This window comes from Mus caroli, chromosome 18, assembly GCF_900094665.2.
Source record: "Mus caroli chromosome 18, CAROLI_EIJ_v1.1, whole genome shotgun sequence".
NCBI lineage: Eukaryota > Metazoa > Chordata > Mammalia > Rodentia > Muridae > Mus > Mus caroli.
The window spans coordinates 62,539,739-62,559,433 of NC_034587.1; the positions used below are offsets into that span (position 1 = coordinate 62,539,739).

At 45.8% G+C, this 19,695-nt stretch overlaps 1 protein-coding gene across 1 annotated transcript; it reads left to right on the top strand.

Moving 5' to 3' along the window:
- Positions 1-1,758: 1,758 nt before the first annotated feature.
- On the top strand, positions 1,759-19,013 carry Sec11c (SEC11 homolog C, signal peptidase complex subunit). The gene is made up of 6 exons (XM_021150711.2): positions 1,759-1,930; positions 10,822-10,931; positions 14,021-14,170; positions 16,187-16,306; positions 18,163-18,220; positions 18,813-19,013. Exons 1-6 carry the CDS (start codon positions 1,844-1,846, stop codon positions 18,864-18,866), a joined length of 579 nt encoding a protein of 192 aa, XP_021006370.1. The 5' UTR covers positions 1,759-1,843; the 3' UTR covers positions 18,867-19,013.
- Positions 19,014-19,695: the final 682 nt, after the last annotated feature.

Sequence of the window (19,695 nt, forward strand, 5' to 3'; positions counted from 1 at the left end):
CCTCTGTCTCTCCACTGTGCCCACCTAAGTTATGGGAATATCGAGCAAGCACTGGAACAAGAGGAGAAATGGCTGGTATTCATGGATAATTTAGTTTTGTGGTTATATGTTTCTGGTATGAGACAGATGTAGCTGTTCACTTGGGATAGGCATATATTTGAGACCTTGTCTATTTTGGAAACACATGCCTTTCCCCAAACCTTGTCTCTGTTTATCAGTTTTCCCATCCCGATCCTTCCCATTCTCATCAGTCAGTCTGCAGATCACTGTAGCCTCAGGTGTCAGCCTCAGGCATTTCTTCTGTCCAGGGACCTACAGTTCTGCTAAGAGGGAAGAATTTCCTCTCGGATGTCTACATGGGGCTATGGTTGACCAGCTGTCTCTTTTTAGATAGTGATCTTGACTGAGCTGTTTTTTGTTTGTTTGTTTTGTTTGTTTCAGAGGTGCACTTAAAAGAGGGACTTGGAGGGAAATGAAGGTGTGCACTGAAGGAAAGGAGGCACTCATTAAAGAAGCCAGAGTCATCTGCTCATGCAAGACACCTGTTCCCTCTGGAGCTGCCTGGATGTGGTTCCTCACATAACATTTCTACTCCAGGACACTTAGCTGCTGTATCCATCCAAGCTAAGGACCACATGGGACATTAAACAGTCCCTGATAGGGAGCTCGGGTTGCATGGTAATCTGAGGTCCTACTATGTGAAGGACTCTAAAAGGCCCAAGCAGGGCAAACATGAAGCTACAGTTTCTCCCAGTGTCCTAAAAGCCTGCCTTCATTTGATGCTTGGTCGTTTTCATAGCTTTCCTATCTGCTAGAACACTTTGAGATGATGTTGCATCTTGAGGTCAAAATGCAGATTCTGTATAGTTTAGCTATATCTACCGCAGTAGAACCTAAGTTTTAACAGGGCAACTGTCTTTGCTTGTTTTCTTTATCAATGTTTCTCAGATACCTAGAGTACCACCAGGCCCATTGTAGCTGTTTGGTAAAACAAAGGATAAGCAAGTGAGTGAATGAGTAAATCTGAGATAACCTAGGCTCAGAACTGTGGAAATTCTGGACTTGGAATTTGAGGTCTATTCTATACTCCACAACTTAACCATGGCTATGGCACACACCCTTTCTGGGCCTGTCCTTCATCATGTATATAATAAGATGGTTACTTACTCATTCGGTGACTATCCGCTTTGATTAACATCTATAGTCGCCTCGGCTCACAGATTGCTCCATTGCAATTGTTTCAAGAGCTACTCTTTCACTGTGCAGAACCTCAGTTTCAAAACTCCCGCCCTTCACAGGCCCCACCCACCCAGCACGCCCATCTTTAGGCCCCGCCCCGATTCCTCACACTCCGCCTGCAGGGCAGAAGCCCCGCCTTCCCTAGCTGCAGTCATCCAATGGCTGAGATACACGGCTAGGTGAAAGCGAGGGTGCTTTAGGTGTCCGGCTGGCGCCTGACCAGAGTCTTAGAGTTCTGTTCTTCTTAAGCAGTCACTTCCTCGAGTTTCTACCTAGACACGAGGCTCACCAGCTACCTTACAATTTCCTAGAAGGGTCAGCTGAGGCTTCACAGCCCGCTCGCCACGCTTCCCAGGAGCCCTGGGTCTTCACTGGCCGAGGCTCTTTGCTCGAAGCATTCTGGAAGTTGTAGTTCTTCTTCTCTCGGTTTCTCCAGGTCCTGTGGGGGAGGCGACCCCACGAGACTACAATTCCCAGAAGCCCACGCAAGACCATGGTCACGTGGCCTCCAGGATGCGGGCTGGTGGGCGGGGCCGGCCGGTGCTCCGCAGCTGAGTGTGACAGACAGAGCCGGCCGGCCGCCTGGGCCCCCAGAGACCCCGCCATGGTTCGTGCGGGCGCCGTGGGGACGCATCTCCCCACGTCCAGCCTGGACATCTTTGGGGACCTGAGGAAGATGAACAAACGACAGGTAACAGAGGCTCTGGTGGGGGGCGCGTCCTGTGCACCGGGACCTGCTGCGGCTGCAGGAGTTGGGGCTTCCCTGGTGAAGCTCTGTAGGGCAAGGACAGTTCCATGTGACCAGAGCTCCCAGTCACCCAGAGGCCCTAGGTTCAGATCTTCCCAGACCCACGTGTGGGCAAGTGATTGCCTTCCTGCATGGACAAGAGGAAATTGGGGAGGGGGTGCGGGAAGGGGAGCGCAATGGATGTCATATGCGCTTGCGGAAGTGAAGGGAGATGACTGGAGCGCGAGTGACAGCTGTCTGCGCGTTTTGAGGGCCACTCACTGTAGAGGGAGCAGCTTTCCCTGTGGCGCTCCAAAGGCCTGGCTGCGCACTGTTGCAAGTGGCTAAGAGGCTGACCGAGGGGAAGGGAAGAACTTTCTTACTGTGGAGCTGTTCATGGAGACCTCCCAAAGGGGTTTCTTCTGAGTTGGGGGGGAGGTGGGGGAGCTGGTTTTCTTGTTGCGTTCATTGGGACTCAGTGTTGTTCCTGCATCCTAGGTGGTGCCCAGTCATCATAGACCGAATTAACATTCATAAAAGGATTTCAAAAGTTTCCTCTAACTTTCCGAATCCACCCTTCTTGCAGCACTGTCTGTAGAGAAGGCCATTAGGGCTAGGGGGTCCCTGGACAGCCTGGCTTCATTTTTCACTGCTCTGTAAGAAGCCCGCTGAGGCAAAGTTTCTCCCCCGCCCTCCTTACTGTGCACCATCATTTCCTCCATCGTCCCGGAAAAGTATGATCGGGTAAGCTTCTAGGGACTGTAGTTTCTTGACAGATAGCCATTCTTCTTTTACCAATGATGACACACTGCGGTTAGAAAAGTAAGGTCTTTCTTGAAGAGGGTTTGAATGTTTTTGAACATGGTGTTTTCATGATCTGGATGGCACCTAGAGATAGTTGTTCCACTATGTAGATATGGGAACTTTGGGAATGAGAGCATATATCTCCCCCTCCCTCCCTCAGCCTACCTCCTTTGTCTTTCTCATCTTCTTTTCCTCTCTTCCCCTCTTCTTCTATTTATTGCCCCACATCCCCCTCCCCCCCCTTTTTTTTTCTGTAGAATTTCAGAAACAGGCAGCCATATGGGACAGTTTGGTGATTTGAATTTCTTGAAATGATTAAGATCTGGCTGTGGCCAGCTGTGTTGATGAACTTCCGTGGTCTGTGTGGTTAAGAAGAGGTTTAGTAGGGCATATCACTTGGCCTGGAACAGCAAAGAAGAATGCCCCCTGCTTGTAGACACTGTTCACCGGAAGTACAGCTTCATTTTAAATTTAGATTATTGGATAAAGTTTTTAAATGTTTGGTCCTGGTTACTAATGGCCGCCATGGCTAACTAGCAGGTGCGTGTGTGTCAGTCCCTCACATGGTCCGCCCATTGCGTCACTTGGGTCAGTAGCTTGTTGTGTGGCTTGTTCTGCTGGTCTACCAATTAAAATATAGAAGCTCAATTTCTGCCCTGCCTTTTTTATGGTTGGAAAGAAAATCCTTTTGTCCTTTTTTTATTTTTTTGCTTGCTTGCTTCTTATTCTTTTCCTCTCATAACCGGATCCTGTGATGCCTTGTCAGGCTTTGAAGCAGGACCCCCTTCCTCTACTGCCACCACTTACTAAATAAGAGCCACATGCAAGACAAGGGCTCTTTGTCTCTGCAGTGAGGAAAAGAGGAAGTAATACAGTGAATGGTGTTTTTGCTGCTCTGTGGCCAGAGTATCTGGCCCGAAATGGTTGCTTAAAACTCCTTGGAGCTTGCTGATTTCAGTGACTGGGTGTGGGCTTACTTTAAAGCTCACTTGGGGCCGTTATTTGATGAGCCAAAATGAGGAACAACACAAAGCGCCATGCTAATGTGATCAGGGTATATTTGGAAGGAGTCCAGCCTGTCTGTAGTTTGGTTAAAATTACATTTCCTGGTTGCCAAACCTGCACTCAGGTTTGTGGACATTTTAAAGGTAGGGTTTCAGAAGTATGGCCCGTGGGCAGTCCTGCCAGTTGTTAGGTTTTTGTGTGTTTGGCTTCCTCTTTAGCCCATATCAAAGGGAAGTGTTATTAAGGAATTGACTCTTACCTCACAATGATTTGTTTTCAAGCACAGAGAATCAGACTGGAAAATGTGGTTTTTGTTTGTTTCTTTGCTTTTGTTTGTTGTTGTTGTTTTTTGTTTGTTTTTGTTTTTTGTTTTTTTTAGAGACAGGGTTTTTCTGTATAGCCCTGGTTGTCCTGGAATTCACTTTGTAGACCAGGCTGGCCTCGAACTCAGAAATCTGCCTGCCTCTGCCTCCCAAGTGCTGGGATTAAAGACGTGCGCCACCAAGCCCGGCTGGAAAATGTGTTTTTAACTCAAGAGTTTTATTCAATAAGTGGTAAGAGCCTGTAACTTGGTTTTTGGCAAGAGAGACTGGTGGTCTGAAAACCTATTTAAAAAAAAATTAGCAGTCCTCATTTAAAAATTACGGTTTGGGACTTTCCCAACCAGATCTGTAGTCGATAATGAAACAGCCGTTGTTTTCACACACTGCCCTCTAAGTCAAGCAGAGCAGGTGGAGAGGGTTGGTAGCGAATGACATCTGCTGTAGAATCTCTTTTTTTCATTGTTTTATTTCGTTTTTGCTCTTCTGGGAATACTGTGATCATGCTTCCTAATGAGAAAATGGATACGATAGCCAAGTAGATAAACATGGCATGTGGCTTGAGTATCGAATCGTAGTTCTTTTTCTACTTTCATATCGACTGCACCACGTTGGAACAGTTCCAAGGATGGAGTTGTGTGAGAATTCTGAGTGCTTGTGAGAAAACTCCAACAAGACAAGCGTCTTGTGACCTCGGTGGTTTTTTTTTTTTTCGAAACACAGACTTGTGCTGGTATTGTTATGCTCTGCCCAGGTGCAGCAGATAGGAGTGACTTTACTTCAGCTGTTCTTATTCATGTGTCTTTCTGCTTCTGCAACATTGGACTTGGCCCTGTGATAGAACACATTACTTACATGATTCTCTTTAACCCTGGAATATAAATTGCCTGATGCTCTGAGTAAAGTTGGCTATTACATGGGACTTTAGTTCGTCTCATTTTTAGGTCCCACTCTTTCAGGTTCACGCCGCCAACTAGAGAGTGATATACAGCATCAAAACACCAAGGTTACTTTAAACTTCTTTTTAGGTCCTCCTTTCAGTTGAAAATTATGATCGCTTCAAGTCCCCTCTTTCCACCAGGTACTAATATTGGCATTTCCTTTGTTACATCATCTCAATGCATTTCCAGGTCTTACTGCTCCTCAAAGTGATTGCTTTAATGGTCACATATAAGATTCTGGAATCAGTCCCATGCTCACCGTAGGGATTTTGAAGAATTGCTTTAGTGTTTCTTTTGTTGTGATGCAACACCTTGATCCAAAGCAGCTTGAGGAGGGAAAGGGTTTATCTCATCTCACAACTTGTAGTGCATCGTACAGGAAGACAGGGTAGACACTCGGAAGCGGGAACCATGGAGGGATCCTGTGTACTGGCTTGCTGCTGCTGACTTTCTCAGCCTCCTTCTTTTAAACCACCCAGGACCACCCTCCTAAGGGTAGCACTACCCATAGTGAGCTGGGTCACCTCCCCCACATCGATCATCAATGAGGAAAATTCACCACAGGCTTGCCCACAGGCCAGTCTGATGGAAGTACTTTCTCAATCGATGTTCCTTCCTTCCTAATGACACTCCAGCCTGTGTCAAGTTGACATAAAACTAGCCAGCACAGGAAGAAAATCAAAGCTTGGGCCTGAAAAGATGGCTCCGTCTGGAAACTGCCAGCTTTACTGGGTTCCACCCCCGTTCTCCAGAAATCCATGGGGGAAAAAAAAAAAAAAAAAGAGCCAGTGTGTTTTAATTTTAGGGCTGGGGAAGTAGATACTAGGCAGATCCCTGAAGCTCAAGTCAGCCTACCCCAGGCTAGTAAACAACCTTGTCTCAAAAAAAAAATCAAGATGGATGGTGTCTTAGTTAGGGTTCTTATTGCTGTGAAAAGACACCATGACCATAGCAACTCTATTTATAAATATTTACTTGGGCTGCTTTACAGTTTTATGGCTGGAAGCATGGCAGCACTCAGGCAGACATAGTGCTGGAGAGGTAGCCAAGAATTCCACATCTGGATTGGTAGGCAGCAGGAAGAGAGAGTGCCACTGGGCCTGGCTTGAGCATTCAAAACCTCAAAGCCCTGTGCTCCCCCCTCCCCCCGCCTGTGACATACTTCCTCCAACAAGATCACACCTGCTCCAACAAAGCCTCAGCTTTCTTAATAGTGCCACTCCCTATGACCCTGTGTGGTCCATTATCATCATCATCACACACACACACACACACACACACACACACACACACACACACACNCGAGAGAGAGAGAGAGAGAGAGAGAGAGAGAGAGAGAGAGAGAGAGAGAGAGAATATGACTTGTAACTATGCTATCCTAAGATCACCTTTGGACCACCTCCTGTGCTTATAGTTTGCCAAAGGTCTTCTTGCAGTTGACATCTTCTCACTCAACATGCTTAATATTTGATACTAAAGTTGTTTACTCGCTATTTGAAATAGTGGAGTGTAATCTGCCATTTTCTACCTTTTCCTCATTATTGGAAATAAGACTAGTATAAATATCTGTGGACTCCCAATTTCCTATCTGTCGCTGTTTCTGATGAATTCTTGGAACAGGAACCCTGGGCTGATAGTAATCTGTTGATATTAATGTCAGTTGAGGGTGCTTACAGCAACTTGTATTCTTACACAGTGTAACCTTTGGTTCTATTCCTGGGTCTTAGCATTGAAGAAACTGAAACTTTAAGTTTCCTGGGAAGGTGAGAGGATTATGGAGTTGAGCCTTCCAAATGTTCACTCGCTGCTTATATTTTCTCACTGGAAAATTAGAGCTTTAAAGTCTTACCTGCTGTTGGCACGCTGGTTTCCTTATAGCTGGTTTGTTGGCGTTCAGTGTGTGTTAAAGTCATTCGTCATTATTTAACAAATGTAATGCTGACTGTTGCCAGACCTGTGTTGAATATCGAGAATGCAGTTCTGAACAAGGTGTGGAATGATCTCTGCCACTGTGAAATTCACAGTCTAGTGTGAAGACAAGTGAGTGAGTGTGTGCATGGCTGGTGGTGGTAGATGCTGCGAGGAGACGCGGGCTGCAGAGAACAGGAAGCGGGAAGGCGAGCTGCCCTGCGGCAGAGACTGGCAAGCTCCAGTGCTCTGCCAGCTTTTATAAAATTCTCTTGGCACATAGCCGTGCAAATCCTTTTAGATGTTGTCTGTGGCTACTTTCCCAATCCAACAGCAGGGCTAAGTGGCTTTGATCATTACTCTGTGGCTTATAAACCTAAACTATTTACTATCCGGCCCTTTAAATAGAAAGTTTGGTGACTCTTTGTTTCCCACGTCGGGGAAGGCTTCCCATGGGCACTGGTGTTAAAAGAGGGACTTGAGAACCAGTGACTTTTGGATATGCCAAGAGTCTAGGGAAGGAACTTTCTGGGCAGAGCAAGCCACTGGGTGAAGGGCTTGAAGAAAGGCACATGTACTGTTTGAAGAACTGATAGATGCTATACGTGTGGCTGGGCATGGTGAGTTTCACTAGGCAAAGCTGGAGAGTGGGGTATCTGTCAGGCAGGGCATCTGAGGCCATATTGAGAGAGCAGGCAGCAGCTGAAGGGGTTATGCATAGCACAGAGGTGGCCAGATGACACTGAAAGCAAGCCTAAGTGTGGAGTGGATTAGAAGACCTGTAGGAGGCTCTTACCCAGTGGGGCTCTGTTAATGACTTTGATGAGACTTATAGCAATGAGATTACTTTGGCTATTAGAAAAGGTAAAGTCAGCTGTGACTTGAAGCATTTCGGTTACCTTTAAAGATTCACTGAATTCCAGCACTGGGAAGAGTTAGCCTGATGGTACTGATGGCAGCGTTTGGAGGTTCAGGTGGGGGAGGAGGAACTGTCAGGAGGATAAGGTATCCAGAGAGTGGATGGAGTTTCTACCTGGAGCAGTGGCTCCTTTGAGACCTTTGGTGTGGAGGAGAAGGGATGTCAAACGTGGAGGGAGGCATACCATGGAGGAAGAGTTCATGGTGGAGTGTCTTAAGCTGACTGGATGGGAAAGGTGTGGGACGGTGGCCAGCTCCGACCCACTCATTCCCCCACCCACCCACCAGAATCTCTCAGCTAAGGTCCAGGGAACATGGATGCTGGTGTTTCCTGCCATGGATTCAGTTGAACTGCTTTCCTGAGCATTCCCGTGTGATTCCAGTGTGCAGCAGAACACAATGGCCCTTGAATTGTGGTCACAAGCCAGCAGCTTCAGTGTCACCTGGGAGCTTGTTTGAAATGCACTTCTCGGGCCTGCCAAATGATTGCAGTATGTGTCTGAAAGCTACAGCTGTGAAGGATGATACATGCTCAGATGTCAGGACCCTGTTAAGCCACCCAGCACTTCCCTGCTAGGTGTCCCTGACTGTCCTTGGCTGCATTTCTGCAGGCCAAGTGTATTTTGAAAAACGGTACTTTGATGTATATGAAAAATTTACACTTATTTTACTGTGTAGCTTTATGGGATACAGTGTGAAGTTTCAGTCATGTTTACATTGTATAATGATCAAACACAGTGATTAGCATCATTGTCACCTCAAACATTTATCAGTTGTCTGTAGTGGAGCTTTAAATACCTTGTCATCTCAGTGTATACAGGACACCCTACTGTGCTAGAACACCAAAAATCAAAACCAGTCTAGTCTGTTTCAGTTAAATATTGAATATTCGAGGAGGTACATGATCTGGCTCCTGTTCCAAACTCCAAAAGGAAGTGTGCAAGGCTGATAGATACTTAAGGTGGGCTCTAACTAGGCTAATTTTACTTCTGAAACACACTAAAAGATGTTTAGTCACCAACTATTTCAAGATAGGGAGTCCAGGCAAGGAAACAAGATTACCCAGGTTCTAGAAGCTGGAAGACAGAGTTAAAAATGGTAACTGAAGTAGCCTGAGAAGTAGAAATGCTGAGAGACTCCAGGGAAGCTCTGGAAAGATGCTACCCAGTGACATGGAATCCTTTGAGACTCAGTTGTAGCAGATACCTTTAGGGATGGAGAGAAAAGAGGACAGGCTGAAGTACATCTTCTTTGTCTGAAAGTTGAGATGTGTGAGGTCCCCACTCCTCCCCAGTCCTACCCACTCCACTGACTGGGGTTTCTTCTCCCAGATGGAAGACTAAAAAGATAAATAGGAAGTATGTGGAGTAAAGGCTGCCAGACCTGTGGAAGGTGTGGACACAATACTGTGCGAATGCTGCCTGCCAGGGGATTAGAAGCTAAGGTGAGGGGCAAATGTCCTGAAAGTTCCTGAAAGTGCTGCCCTCGCCTGTCAGCTTCTCCAGACATCTAAAGGATATGAGGCAGGGGAGAAGGGACCACATGGCCTTGGAGTAGTTTCCATTCCAGGATAGATGGTCCAGGGGAAGGGACGAAGGTTGCTGGAGCAGAGTTCATGTGGTTCTGCAAATTATCCTGACAATTGCAGGGCTTAGGGGAGGAAGGCAAAGGCAGATAGGTGCCAAAGGCAGGGCTTAGGGGAGGAAGGCAGAGGCAGATAGGTACCAAAGGCAGGTGCCTTCTTGCCTTGTGGGAAGGAAGGGCAGGACCTGAAGAATTCATCTCTTGGGTAGTGTTAACAAAGGTAACTTCAGACTCCCTAGGTGCTGTTGGAAGGGAGTTGGGATGTCTATCTGTGCTGATTTTCCCTTTAGTCCCCAGGGATTGGCAGGTATAGCAGGCAGCCGAGGCAAGGGAGTCTGTCTCTCCGCACATGTGCACATGTGCAGCAGCAAAGGAGCCAGGTGAGCCCTGTGGGTTGGAGGGAATTTCTGAGGTAGGGCTGGAAAGCTCAGAACCTTACTCACCGCTAACAGCAGCCACGTCTGTTGGCTTCTGGGACTCCTCTACTTGTGTTCTTAACCAAATATTTCCTCCTCCTCCTCCTCCTCCTCCTCCTCCTCTTCCTCCTCCTCCTCTTCTCTTCTTCTTCTTCTTCTTCTTCTTCTTCTTCTTCTTCTTCTTCTTCTTCTTCTTCTTCTTCTTCTTCTTCTTCTTCTTCTTCTTCTTCTTCATTTAATGTATTATTGATCATTTAAACATCCAGGCATTTTAATGCTTTGTTTCTAAACTTTTAACAGGTAAGTGTTGTTTTGTTTTGTTTGCAGAGGCCTACTGGTTAAGCCCTACAGTACTGTTTAGCTTCCATTTGAGGTCACCTTTAGTTGTGGGCTAGCGTGCAGTGTAGGTGAAGTTACTTTAGATGTATCAGAGTTCCAGGGTGAGAGCATGGGGCTGACAACTAGCTGATACTAAGCTGATGCTAAGCTGCATCTGTACAAGGCTGGAATGGAAGCTGCCAGTGGCTGAATTCTGGAAGGGAAACGCTTAGGTTTTGAAGTGCTGGGGAACCCCAGAGCTATGACTAGCTTTGTTGGGGAAAATCCCCAGTTCATATTTGAGAGACAGCAAGCAGGAATTTAGGATGCTCAAAATGCTGGATGCAGCATTTCTGGGGTCATTAAGCCCCACAACCCCCTTGTTATACAGGGGTATTTGAGGGCAAAGAGGCTGTAGCAGTCATGGCTGATCAATCCCACAGATAGGTGCTTCCTCCTCTTTTTCTCACTGACTGTGAGGTGATATTTGGAAGGCATACCCTGTGGATAAAAGTTGAAAGACTACCTGCCCTAGAATCACATCTTGTTTAAGTTATGTAAGCATCTCCGAGCCTTACCGTGTGAGTATTGACTATTTGGCCATCAGTTTTCACTTTGGGTTTGACCTGTTTTTGTTCCAGCTCTACTACCAGGTTTTAAACTTTGCCATGATCGTGTCTTCTGCGCTCATGATCTGGAAAGGCCTGATTGTTCTCACGGGCAGCGAGAGTCCCATCGTGGTGGTACTCAGGTAGGTCCTGATCCCAGCCCTCATCCTGCTTTCCCCTGAGATCCAGGAGGAAGGGTGCCTGGTGTGACAGCCATGAGGTTAAGACTGTCATTGGATAAACTATTCGAGACTCTTTATTGATGGCTCTCGAGAGTGTTTCGTTAATTGAAAAATGCTGTCTTTTTAAATGCTGTTTTAGAGCAGTGGCTCTCAGCCTTCCTAATGCTTCCACCCTTTAATACAGTTCCTCATATTGTGGTGACCCCCAACCATAGAATTACTTTTGTTGCTATTCCATAACTGTAATTTTGTTACTGTTAAGAATCATAATGTATATATCTGTTTTCCCGATGGTCTTAGGTGACCCGTATGAAGGGTTTGTTGGACCCCCAAATGTGTTGTGACCCACAGGTTGAGAACCACCATTTCAGAGCTTGTAGATGCTGGTGCTTTTAGTGTTCTAGGACAACAGTCCAGCAAAGTGAGATAATGTCATCTGTACACAAATTGGCCTTTATACCTAACTAATTTAAAATGTTAAGCCATACCTAGTAGATGGGGGGGGGTGTCCCTCCAGTGCCCGGCAAGTGTCACGAGATGTCAATGGCCACTACCTCCTGTTGTGCTTATGAAACTGTATCTGCTTTAGCAGAGTGGATATTGTCAACTTCATGCAACCATAAGTTATTCAGGGAGAAACCTTCAGTCCATTTGAAGCCAAATGAGCCTGCTTGGAGCCAGCAGGTGCACCAGGGTGCTTTGTCCGGTGTGTCTGACATCATGAAGTCCCATTGTTGGTAGCAATAGAGCCTCTTTGTTGTATGGGGGCAGAAGGGGAGCTATTGTAGTCACTTGATCAGAGTCATAGCTGACCAGTCCAGGAGCCAAAGCCACAGTGCAGGGCTTTTGCTATTTCCAAACTAGTGCCTTTCCTTGTACTGGGCTCTGCCGACAGATCACGAGGCTGCAGCTGTGTCTGCATTTCCCCAGCTACCTTTGTGAGACTAACCAAGGGGTGGCCTTGCAGTTTCCATAAATGTAGATGTCTGAGGACGTGTAGTTCACAGAGGAGTGTGTGTGTGTGTGTGTGTGTGTGTGTGTGTGTGTGTAAGAGAGAGAGACACACACACAGACAGACACACTTCAGGAGTGTCCTGGAATCCTGTGGTGCATTAGGAATGAGGAGGGCACCAGGCTCCTGGGTCCTGGACACCATGATCCTGCTTCAATTGCAGTAACTCCACTTTTGCATGTAGGTGGGTATAGTGCTCAGACGCTGTTTGAGGAAATGATTTTGTTTTGAAGGCTTGGGATGTCATTCTATGGTAAATCAAGTGCAGAGCACATTCAAGGGCCTGAGTTTTATCCTGAGCAAGGGAACAGGAGGGAAGGAAGAAAACAAACAAACAAACAAACAAACACGCTTTTTGGAAGAAGACCTAGGGATGTATGTCACTGGCAGAGTGTATTTGTAGTGTAGTTGGAGCATGTGTAAGGCATTGGGTCCCATCTTCAATGCAAGAGGGAGAGGATCTGGGTGTGTCCCAGACCTGGGTGTGCCCGCTCATGCACAGTCCAAGGCACACTGAGATTATCATGAACGCTTCAAGATTACCTTTGGTAGAACAACCCTGGATCTAAGATCACTAGGCTCCCTTCTCATCACACATGCGTACACAGGCATTTCTATGAAATTGCAATACCCAGGGACTTAAACAATCCTTTATAGTTTTAAAGCAGTCTGATTTAAGTCATGAGCTGGTAAAGTCCCTCAGTTGCTTGGGGGTTCCCAGCCATGATAGAAGAGACCTACAAGTTGATGCTACTGGACTTGGAGAGTTGCCGGATTTCGGTGCCCCCTCTCAGCCCTGGGACTTTTGGAGGATTATCTTTTGTCACCGCAGTCTGTTGTCACAAGAGTTTTCTGACACTGATTCCCAGACTGGTGGCTTTGGGAAATTCACTGAAGGAACGAAGATGAAGCCATCAATGGAGAAACAGGCATTTTAGCTGTTGTTCTGTACAAGAGAATAAAGTCGGAGGCGCAGCTCATCTTAAGAGGGGGCACAGTAGGGGCCCATTTTGGGGACCAAACTTGTTTGAACTTAGTTCTGTCATCAGCCCATTCCCCTTCTCAGTCAGCTTTCCTGGTTAGCATGCCAGGTCTGATCCTGCACTCAGAATTCGGGGTTCACTGTAACACAGAGCCCTTGCACATGCTTAGCGATAGGCCAACTTAGCCACACATCTCTTTCCTGCCTTCTGCCTGCTGGGAAGCTGGTGCAGTACCAGAACTGAAAGGCCCCAGAGCTTCAGCCTGCTCCTTCCTCCTTCCTGATAAACAGATATTACCAGCTCACCTTTGGTTCCGAGCTCCCACGCAGTCGACTTTGTAACTCTTATTCCTTTCCTATGTATTACATTTTAGCTTTCAAGTCCCCATAGCTTGCTGTTTACTTCGAATACATCAGAGATTTTGGCATAGATTTGAACTATTACCGTGAAGATTTCCTTATCCATCTTCTACACCAATAATACTTGTTGGCATTGGGCTCCTGTAGAACATGGTCAAAAAGTTGCCGCTGTAAGAGGCAAGACCTGGGTTCAGATTTTATCCCAGCTGTCAGCATGCTTCATGACAGGGCCTGCTAGCTAACTCTCTTCATTTGTTTTCTTCCCTTGAAAGCATCCTGCAGCATTGTGGGTGCTAAGGCTGTGCCATGAAGCGAAGAGATGGCTCTAGATGTTAACCAGAACTAACAGTGCGCAGCTCCGAATGAAATGCATCTGTGGACGCAGGCCTTCTTTTTTTTAAGGCCATAAGTAGGCAGCGTTTACCTCAGAGCGGACACTGTTCTTGCTTCAGCTCCAGTGCAGTACATTGTTCAAGGAGTGAGAAGGAGACGGTGGAGGGACGGGCTGAGAGAGGGAGCCCCTGGTGCTTTTCCAGGCATAAGCCTCACCAGCCATGTCCTCATCTGAGCTGGAGGGAAGCCCTCCAGGTCTGTGTGCAGTGCCTTTGCCAACATGGACTCAAGGGTGGCTAGGAGTTTGCTTGTACCACCCGATGGATCCTGGGACCCACTGACTCTGACTGTGTTTCTTTGCAGTGGCAGTATGGAGCCGGCCTTCCACAGGGGAGATCTGCTGTTCCTCACAAATTTCCGGGAGGACCCCATCAGAGCTGGTGAAATAGTTGTTTTTAAGGTTGAAGGAAGAGACATTCCGATAGTTCACAGAGTAATCAAGGTTCATGAAAAGTAAAGAAGTCTTACTTGCTTTCACTTTGGTACTGTAAAGTTTGCTAGATGCTGTTAAAGATCAGTGAGAAGTCACAGAGCCAGACTTGCTCTCCTTGGCACCAGTGACCTGACTTGGTCTGGAAACCAGGAGTTGACAGTATTTTTTTACTCACGATAACTCACAGGGTGATTATGAGGGGTAAGGGAGATAATGTTTACTAAAATGTGTAAGAAAGCCAAATGAAAACAAACCCAGACTGCTGCGCAAGAGCAAGGGGTCGGTTATCGTAACTGTTCAGAGGAGTCTCAAAGAGTCCCTCTAACCCCAGACTGACTGCTCTGAAACCAGGATCTCCTTCTGACATATGATAAAGCTAGCTGTTCTCTGTGTGACTTTAGCCAAAGGGGCGTTTTAAGCAGTGACTTCAGCCCTTACTGAGTAAAACCTCCTTCCATAACATGTCCTGCACTAGTCCTTCCCTGACAGCCAGACTTGCCTTCCCCTTAGGTAGCAGTGATGATGCAAGACCTTAATAATGTCTGGTTTTTGGAACAAAAACTTTAAATTCTAGCTCAGATCCAGAAAGCTTCCATGTGAGAGTGGGGCCTTTACATTTTATATATTCAGTGTGTACCCTTATCTTTGTGTAGCTTTTATAATAGCATTTTGTGTCCACAGTTTTATACAATTAAATTTGGATCTGTAGATCTGTCTTTTAAAAGAGGGTGGATTTTTTACCATGGGTTGGAGGAGGGAGAAGGATGAGGAGGGACTGAGGGTTTGATTCCTGGTATAGGACACTCAGGCCTTTCCCTGTTCCCAGGTCTACTTAAAACACTCACCTTATTACACTGGCTTTTACACTAATCCAGATTCTGTACACACTGCTCACAAACAGGCACTGTTGAGTGTTCACGTGCCCTCTGCTTGCCAGCCTCCTGAGCAAGCCGCAGGGAGGGCCTGACACGCAGCTTTCACCTCTGAAAGTTGTTTCTAAGCAAGGCGATGTGTTCAGAGCTGAGGCTGTGGTGGCTTTGTGCTGTAACTTCCATAAACTGTGACAGAGGGTGCTGCCCTCTGGAGTCTACACAAGCGCAGAGCAACCTGCTCCTTTAGACACGGGTTCCGATGCTTGCAGGCTTCGAGCCCCATTCTAAGGGGGCCTGAAAGATTCCCCTTCTCTGAAAGATCCCCTCTTCATAACTCTGTAGAGCTTCTGAGCTCTGTTTGTGTTCTCGGTGCCACCTTCACAAGTGACTGTCCTGGTAAGTCCCACCTGCCAGCTGACTATATCTGTCTTATGCCATTGATGACTATTTCCCTGAAAATGGGACTTTGCATCATGCTCATAGTGGTGAAGGAAGTGAAGAATTGGCAGTTCTGCACTTGGTAAGCCCGAGGGCAGTCACAAAGCATGGCCACAGTGCCTTATCCATACCAGTTCCTGTGGAGACTGAGGAAGAGTAAGCTCCATCCTACCAGACTTTCCCCTGACAACTGAGAAAGGATGAGAGCAGCGCAGGTCATTCATTCAGCCCCGCCTGATTTTTGACCGAGTCAGACTTGAGGGAAGCAACTGAGGCGTAAGTTCACTGCCTCTTTCGTTCTGGAGTGCTGTGAACCTGGACAGGACCTATTCCCATGATCCTGCCCATTAATGAGTGACACTGATACTCTTATTTTTTGATTAAAAACCAAGTTAAGGATTAGCTCTGTTTTTACAGAGGATGCCTGAGTGAGGAGCGATGCTGTGTACCAGTCGTTGCCTTCCCATTGCCTGGGGTTGCTTTGTGTTTTGGTTGCCAGGGTTACTTGAGTGTTTTGGAGTTTTCAGTCTAAGAAATTGTCATTAGATCTGTGCTTCAGCGGGGTGGTTATCTGTAAGCAATCAACTTAGTCCAAAGAGAGGTCAAGCCTTCCTCAACTGCTTTCTAAATGCTTGTGTCTGGCTGTAATGTCTGGGTTAAACTAATACGTTTTTAATGATGCTGTCCTGAAAATGATTTCTGAGAGGATGTCATTTTGCTTTCCAGAGATAATGGTGACATCAAGTTTCTGACTAAAGGAGATAATAATGAAGTTGATGATAGAGGCTTGTACAAAGAAGGCCAGAACTGGCTGGAGAAGAAGGACGTGGTAGGAAGAGCTCGAGGGTGAGTGTGAACTTGTACTAATCAGAAGGTTCAGAAACCAGGAAAACTCTAAAAGATGAAGGCGCTTGTAAGAGAATAGAGTCGTTTGTCACATGACACATCAGAAGTGCTGTAAGCAGGTCCAGACTGTGCTTTGAGACCAGTTAAATCTAAGCCTGGGCTAAGCAGTGAGACCCTGCTGTCTTCAACAAAACACTGTTTAGAACACTGGCTGCTTTCCCAGGGGACCCAGGTTCGATTCCTAGCACTTACGCGGCAACTTCAGTCCTGTGGATCTGATGCCCTCTTCTGGCCTCTTCTGGCACTGTGAACACTGGCACAGACATACAAACAGGCCAAACACCTGTACATATAAAATAAATACTATCTTTTAAATGAAAACTTAATGATATCCAAGGATCTAAAAGCTATAACTGAACTAGAATATATTACCTATACACTGTGTTTAATTCTGTTCTAAAACACACCTTCACCTAAAGATTAGTTATTGGGGGGTTTAAACACCAATGGCTAGAAACCCTCCCAGAGATGGCCTCTGCTTAACATTTCAGTGACGTCTGGACACTCTACTGATAGCCATGTGCACACATAACACACAGTTGTAGCTGGAAGGACGGAGTCTTTATATCCAGCAGTAAGTAGAGGTAGCTTTTTGTGTGTCAAATCTACATTTTTACCCTTTTAATGGCTAAATGCTGTTTGGTTGGCACCCATAATTTCATATGCAACCATCTCGGAAGACTTTTTGTAATCTACCTTTGGATTATTTTCTGTTTGCCTCTCATAACTAGAAAGCTTTATGGAAAATTTTTAAATGAATGATTATTTCAAGGATTAATTATGATTGACACCGCGCAGAATGTATCCTCATTTAAAAACTTAGCAAAGGAGATGTTTTCCTCCCTCAGTGGCTAGTTCATAAATGCTAGTCATAGAGTTTAAGACTCCTGTTAGAAACGTCACCTGTCTCAGCCACACGCAGCAGGGCAGATAGCTCCTGTGTGTAAGGTTATCTTTATTAATCGGGTGGTGACACGTGGGCTTCACACATGGGTGACACATGGTGACACCAAGCCTTCACCCTCTCCCCTCGACTGCACTCCCACTCGAGTGTCTGCAGGGAGGCAAGCCAGTCCTGTATTTCTAGTGCCTGTGGAGGCCTCTGACGGGAGGGAGACAGAAGCCACTGTGCACATGGCACCTGCTTCTCATTAGCATAGATAATGCTGCTGGCGCTCACCATTTACACATTGATGCTGACCCTGCGGCTAATCACTCGCTCTGAACTGTCCTCTCTGGGACCAGTGGTCGTATCTGAGTCTGTTAAGGGTGCACATTTGTGTTCATTCCTCAGGGAACTCATTTGTTAACTTGAAAAGCACTGACATGAAAATCATGACAATTGTTTAAGTTCTGGCCAATTTTCTGTGTGCTTTATTTGTTGTCTGGTTTCATTTCGGGTCGTGCAAATCTTATGCGTTTATTGTTGAAGCTTTTTCTGGGAGCTGTTTTTATATAGGCCACCTGAAAATACTTTCTTCCTAAAAACAAAACCAACTTAGGTTTTTGAAAGTTGCTTATCGTACTTGAGCAAATGGTTCAACTAGTTATTTCAAGGGTACCAAGTACAGCTAGATAGCTTTGCTGCTCAAAAACCATGCACCCACTTAAAACTGCCCAGCCTTTAGTGTTTGTTCGTATACTTCGCTGACAAGCCTTGAGAAAGGAGTGAGCCCTGACCTTGGGCAATGCTGTGCCCTAGGAAGACTGGTGTCCTGAGGTGTCGAGCAGTAAGTGTTGTGTCAACATACAGTAAACAAAGGTTATATTTTGTGCTTTCCATTCCTACATTTTAGGTTCTTACCTTATGTTGGCATGGTCACCATCATAATGAATGACTATCCAAAATTCAAGGTAGGAATTTCTGTGTGTGTATGTTTACTTAAGTTTTAAATATCGGAGCTTTGACCTGCGCAGTTGTACATAGGGAGTCATCATAAACTGTTTTGCCATCGATTTTCTGTGGAGCATTTGTAATGGCCTATAAATTAACTTAACAACCTAACTTATTAATATTTAAATTAGTTATTTAAAACAGCTTCTTTTACCTTTCACATTAGCCGGGTTCTGAAACGGTGTTTACAAAGTTGTTGATTATTATGGAAAAATTTTAGCATAATCTGAAGCAAAAGCCTGGTCATATTTATCAACCAACTTCAGTAGAAATGGCATTTCTATTTTTAAGCAGGCAGTAGGGAATGTACAAAGGAGTAAGCACCACATTAGCCGTGTCTGCCAGGTATTTGATCCCCAGTCATCAGTATATTTTTGGGTCTTTATTCAGTGTGCATTGAACGGCTAATTTAGAGAACAAGGCCGGGGGGAGAGAGGTCATCTTTTGAGCCTGTTCTCAGTCTAGCATTGAGCAGGCTTCATCTGAATACATTTATAAGCCCGAGTTCATTTGTTGACCTCGCAATGCTTTCTCACTGTGCTTTCTTTACAGTATGCTCTTTTGGCTGTGATGGGTGCATATGTGTTACTAAAACGTGAATCCTAACATGAGAAGCAGTTCCTGGGACCAGACCGAAGTAAATTCTGTTGAAAAAGAGAAAAGCTAATATATTTGAAATGTTCCACTTTCTGTATAAAGAGAAACCAGGTGGGGATGTTTTTGTCTTATCTAAATAAATGATTCACCAGTAAAGATGGCTTCCTTTTGTGGTCTTTGATTGGAGTCTGCCCAGTCTCTGCTGCTGGAGGCAGTGGCTCCTACAGAACATGGGGTCAGCAGAACTTCAGACACTGGGCCATGGGTTTGGGCCTGGCCTGTAGGAGGGGGCATGGCACAGCCCACATGCTACAGTCACAGTAGCTAGCTTCACAAATAAAGTTCCTAGCTTACTATGATGCATCTGAGGGAGACAAGCTCTTCAAAGAGCAGGACTTTTTATTCATTCAAGTGTAATCTGATAAACAAATGAAGTCTAAAGCTTTTTAGAAGGAACAGATGCAATCTGCTTTGTTTTTGTGATATATTTTGGGATGGTTTGTGCAGTTATTTAAAGTATTCAGTAAATTATAAAGACAGTGTGGAAGCTGGAGAGATAGCTCCATAGTTAGGAGAGCTTATTGCTTTAGCAGAGGACCTGGTTCCTAGCATCCACGTCAGACAGTTCATGCCCTCTGGCTTTCTCAGGGACCTGCACACACACACACACACACACACACACACACACACACACACACACACACGGTGCACATACATTCACATGGCAGATATGCATACACATAATAGATACATGAATACATATAAAACAATGCAAAACCTTTGAGAAGTGTTAGAATTCAGAAGTCAAAGGAAGTCATCCTTTCTCTCGCCCCTTTCC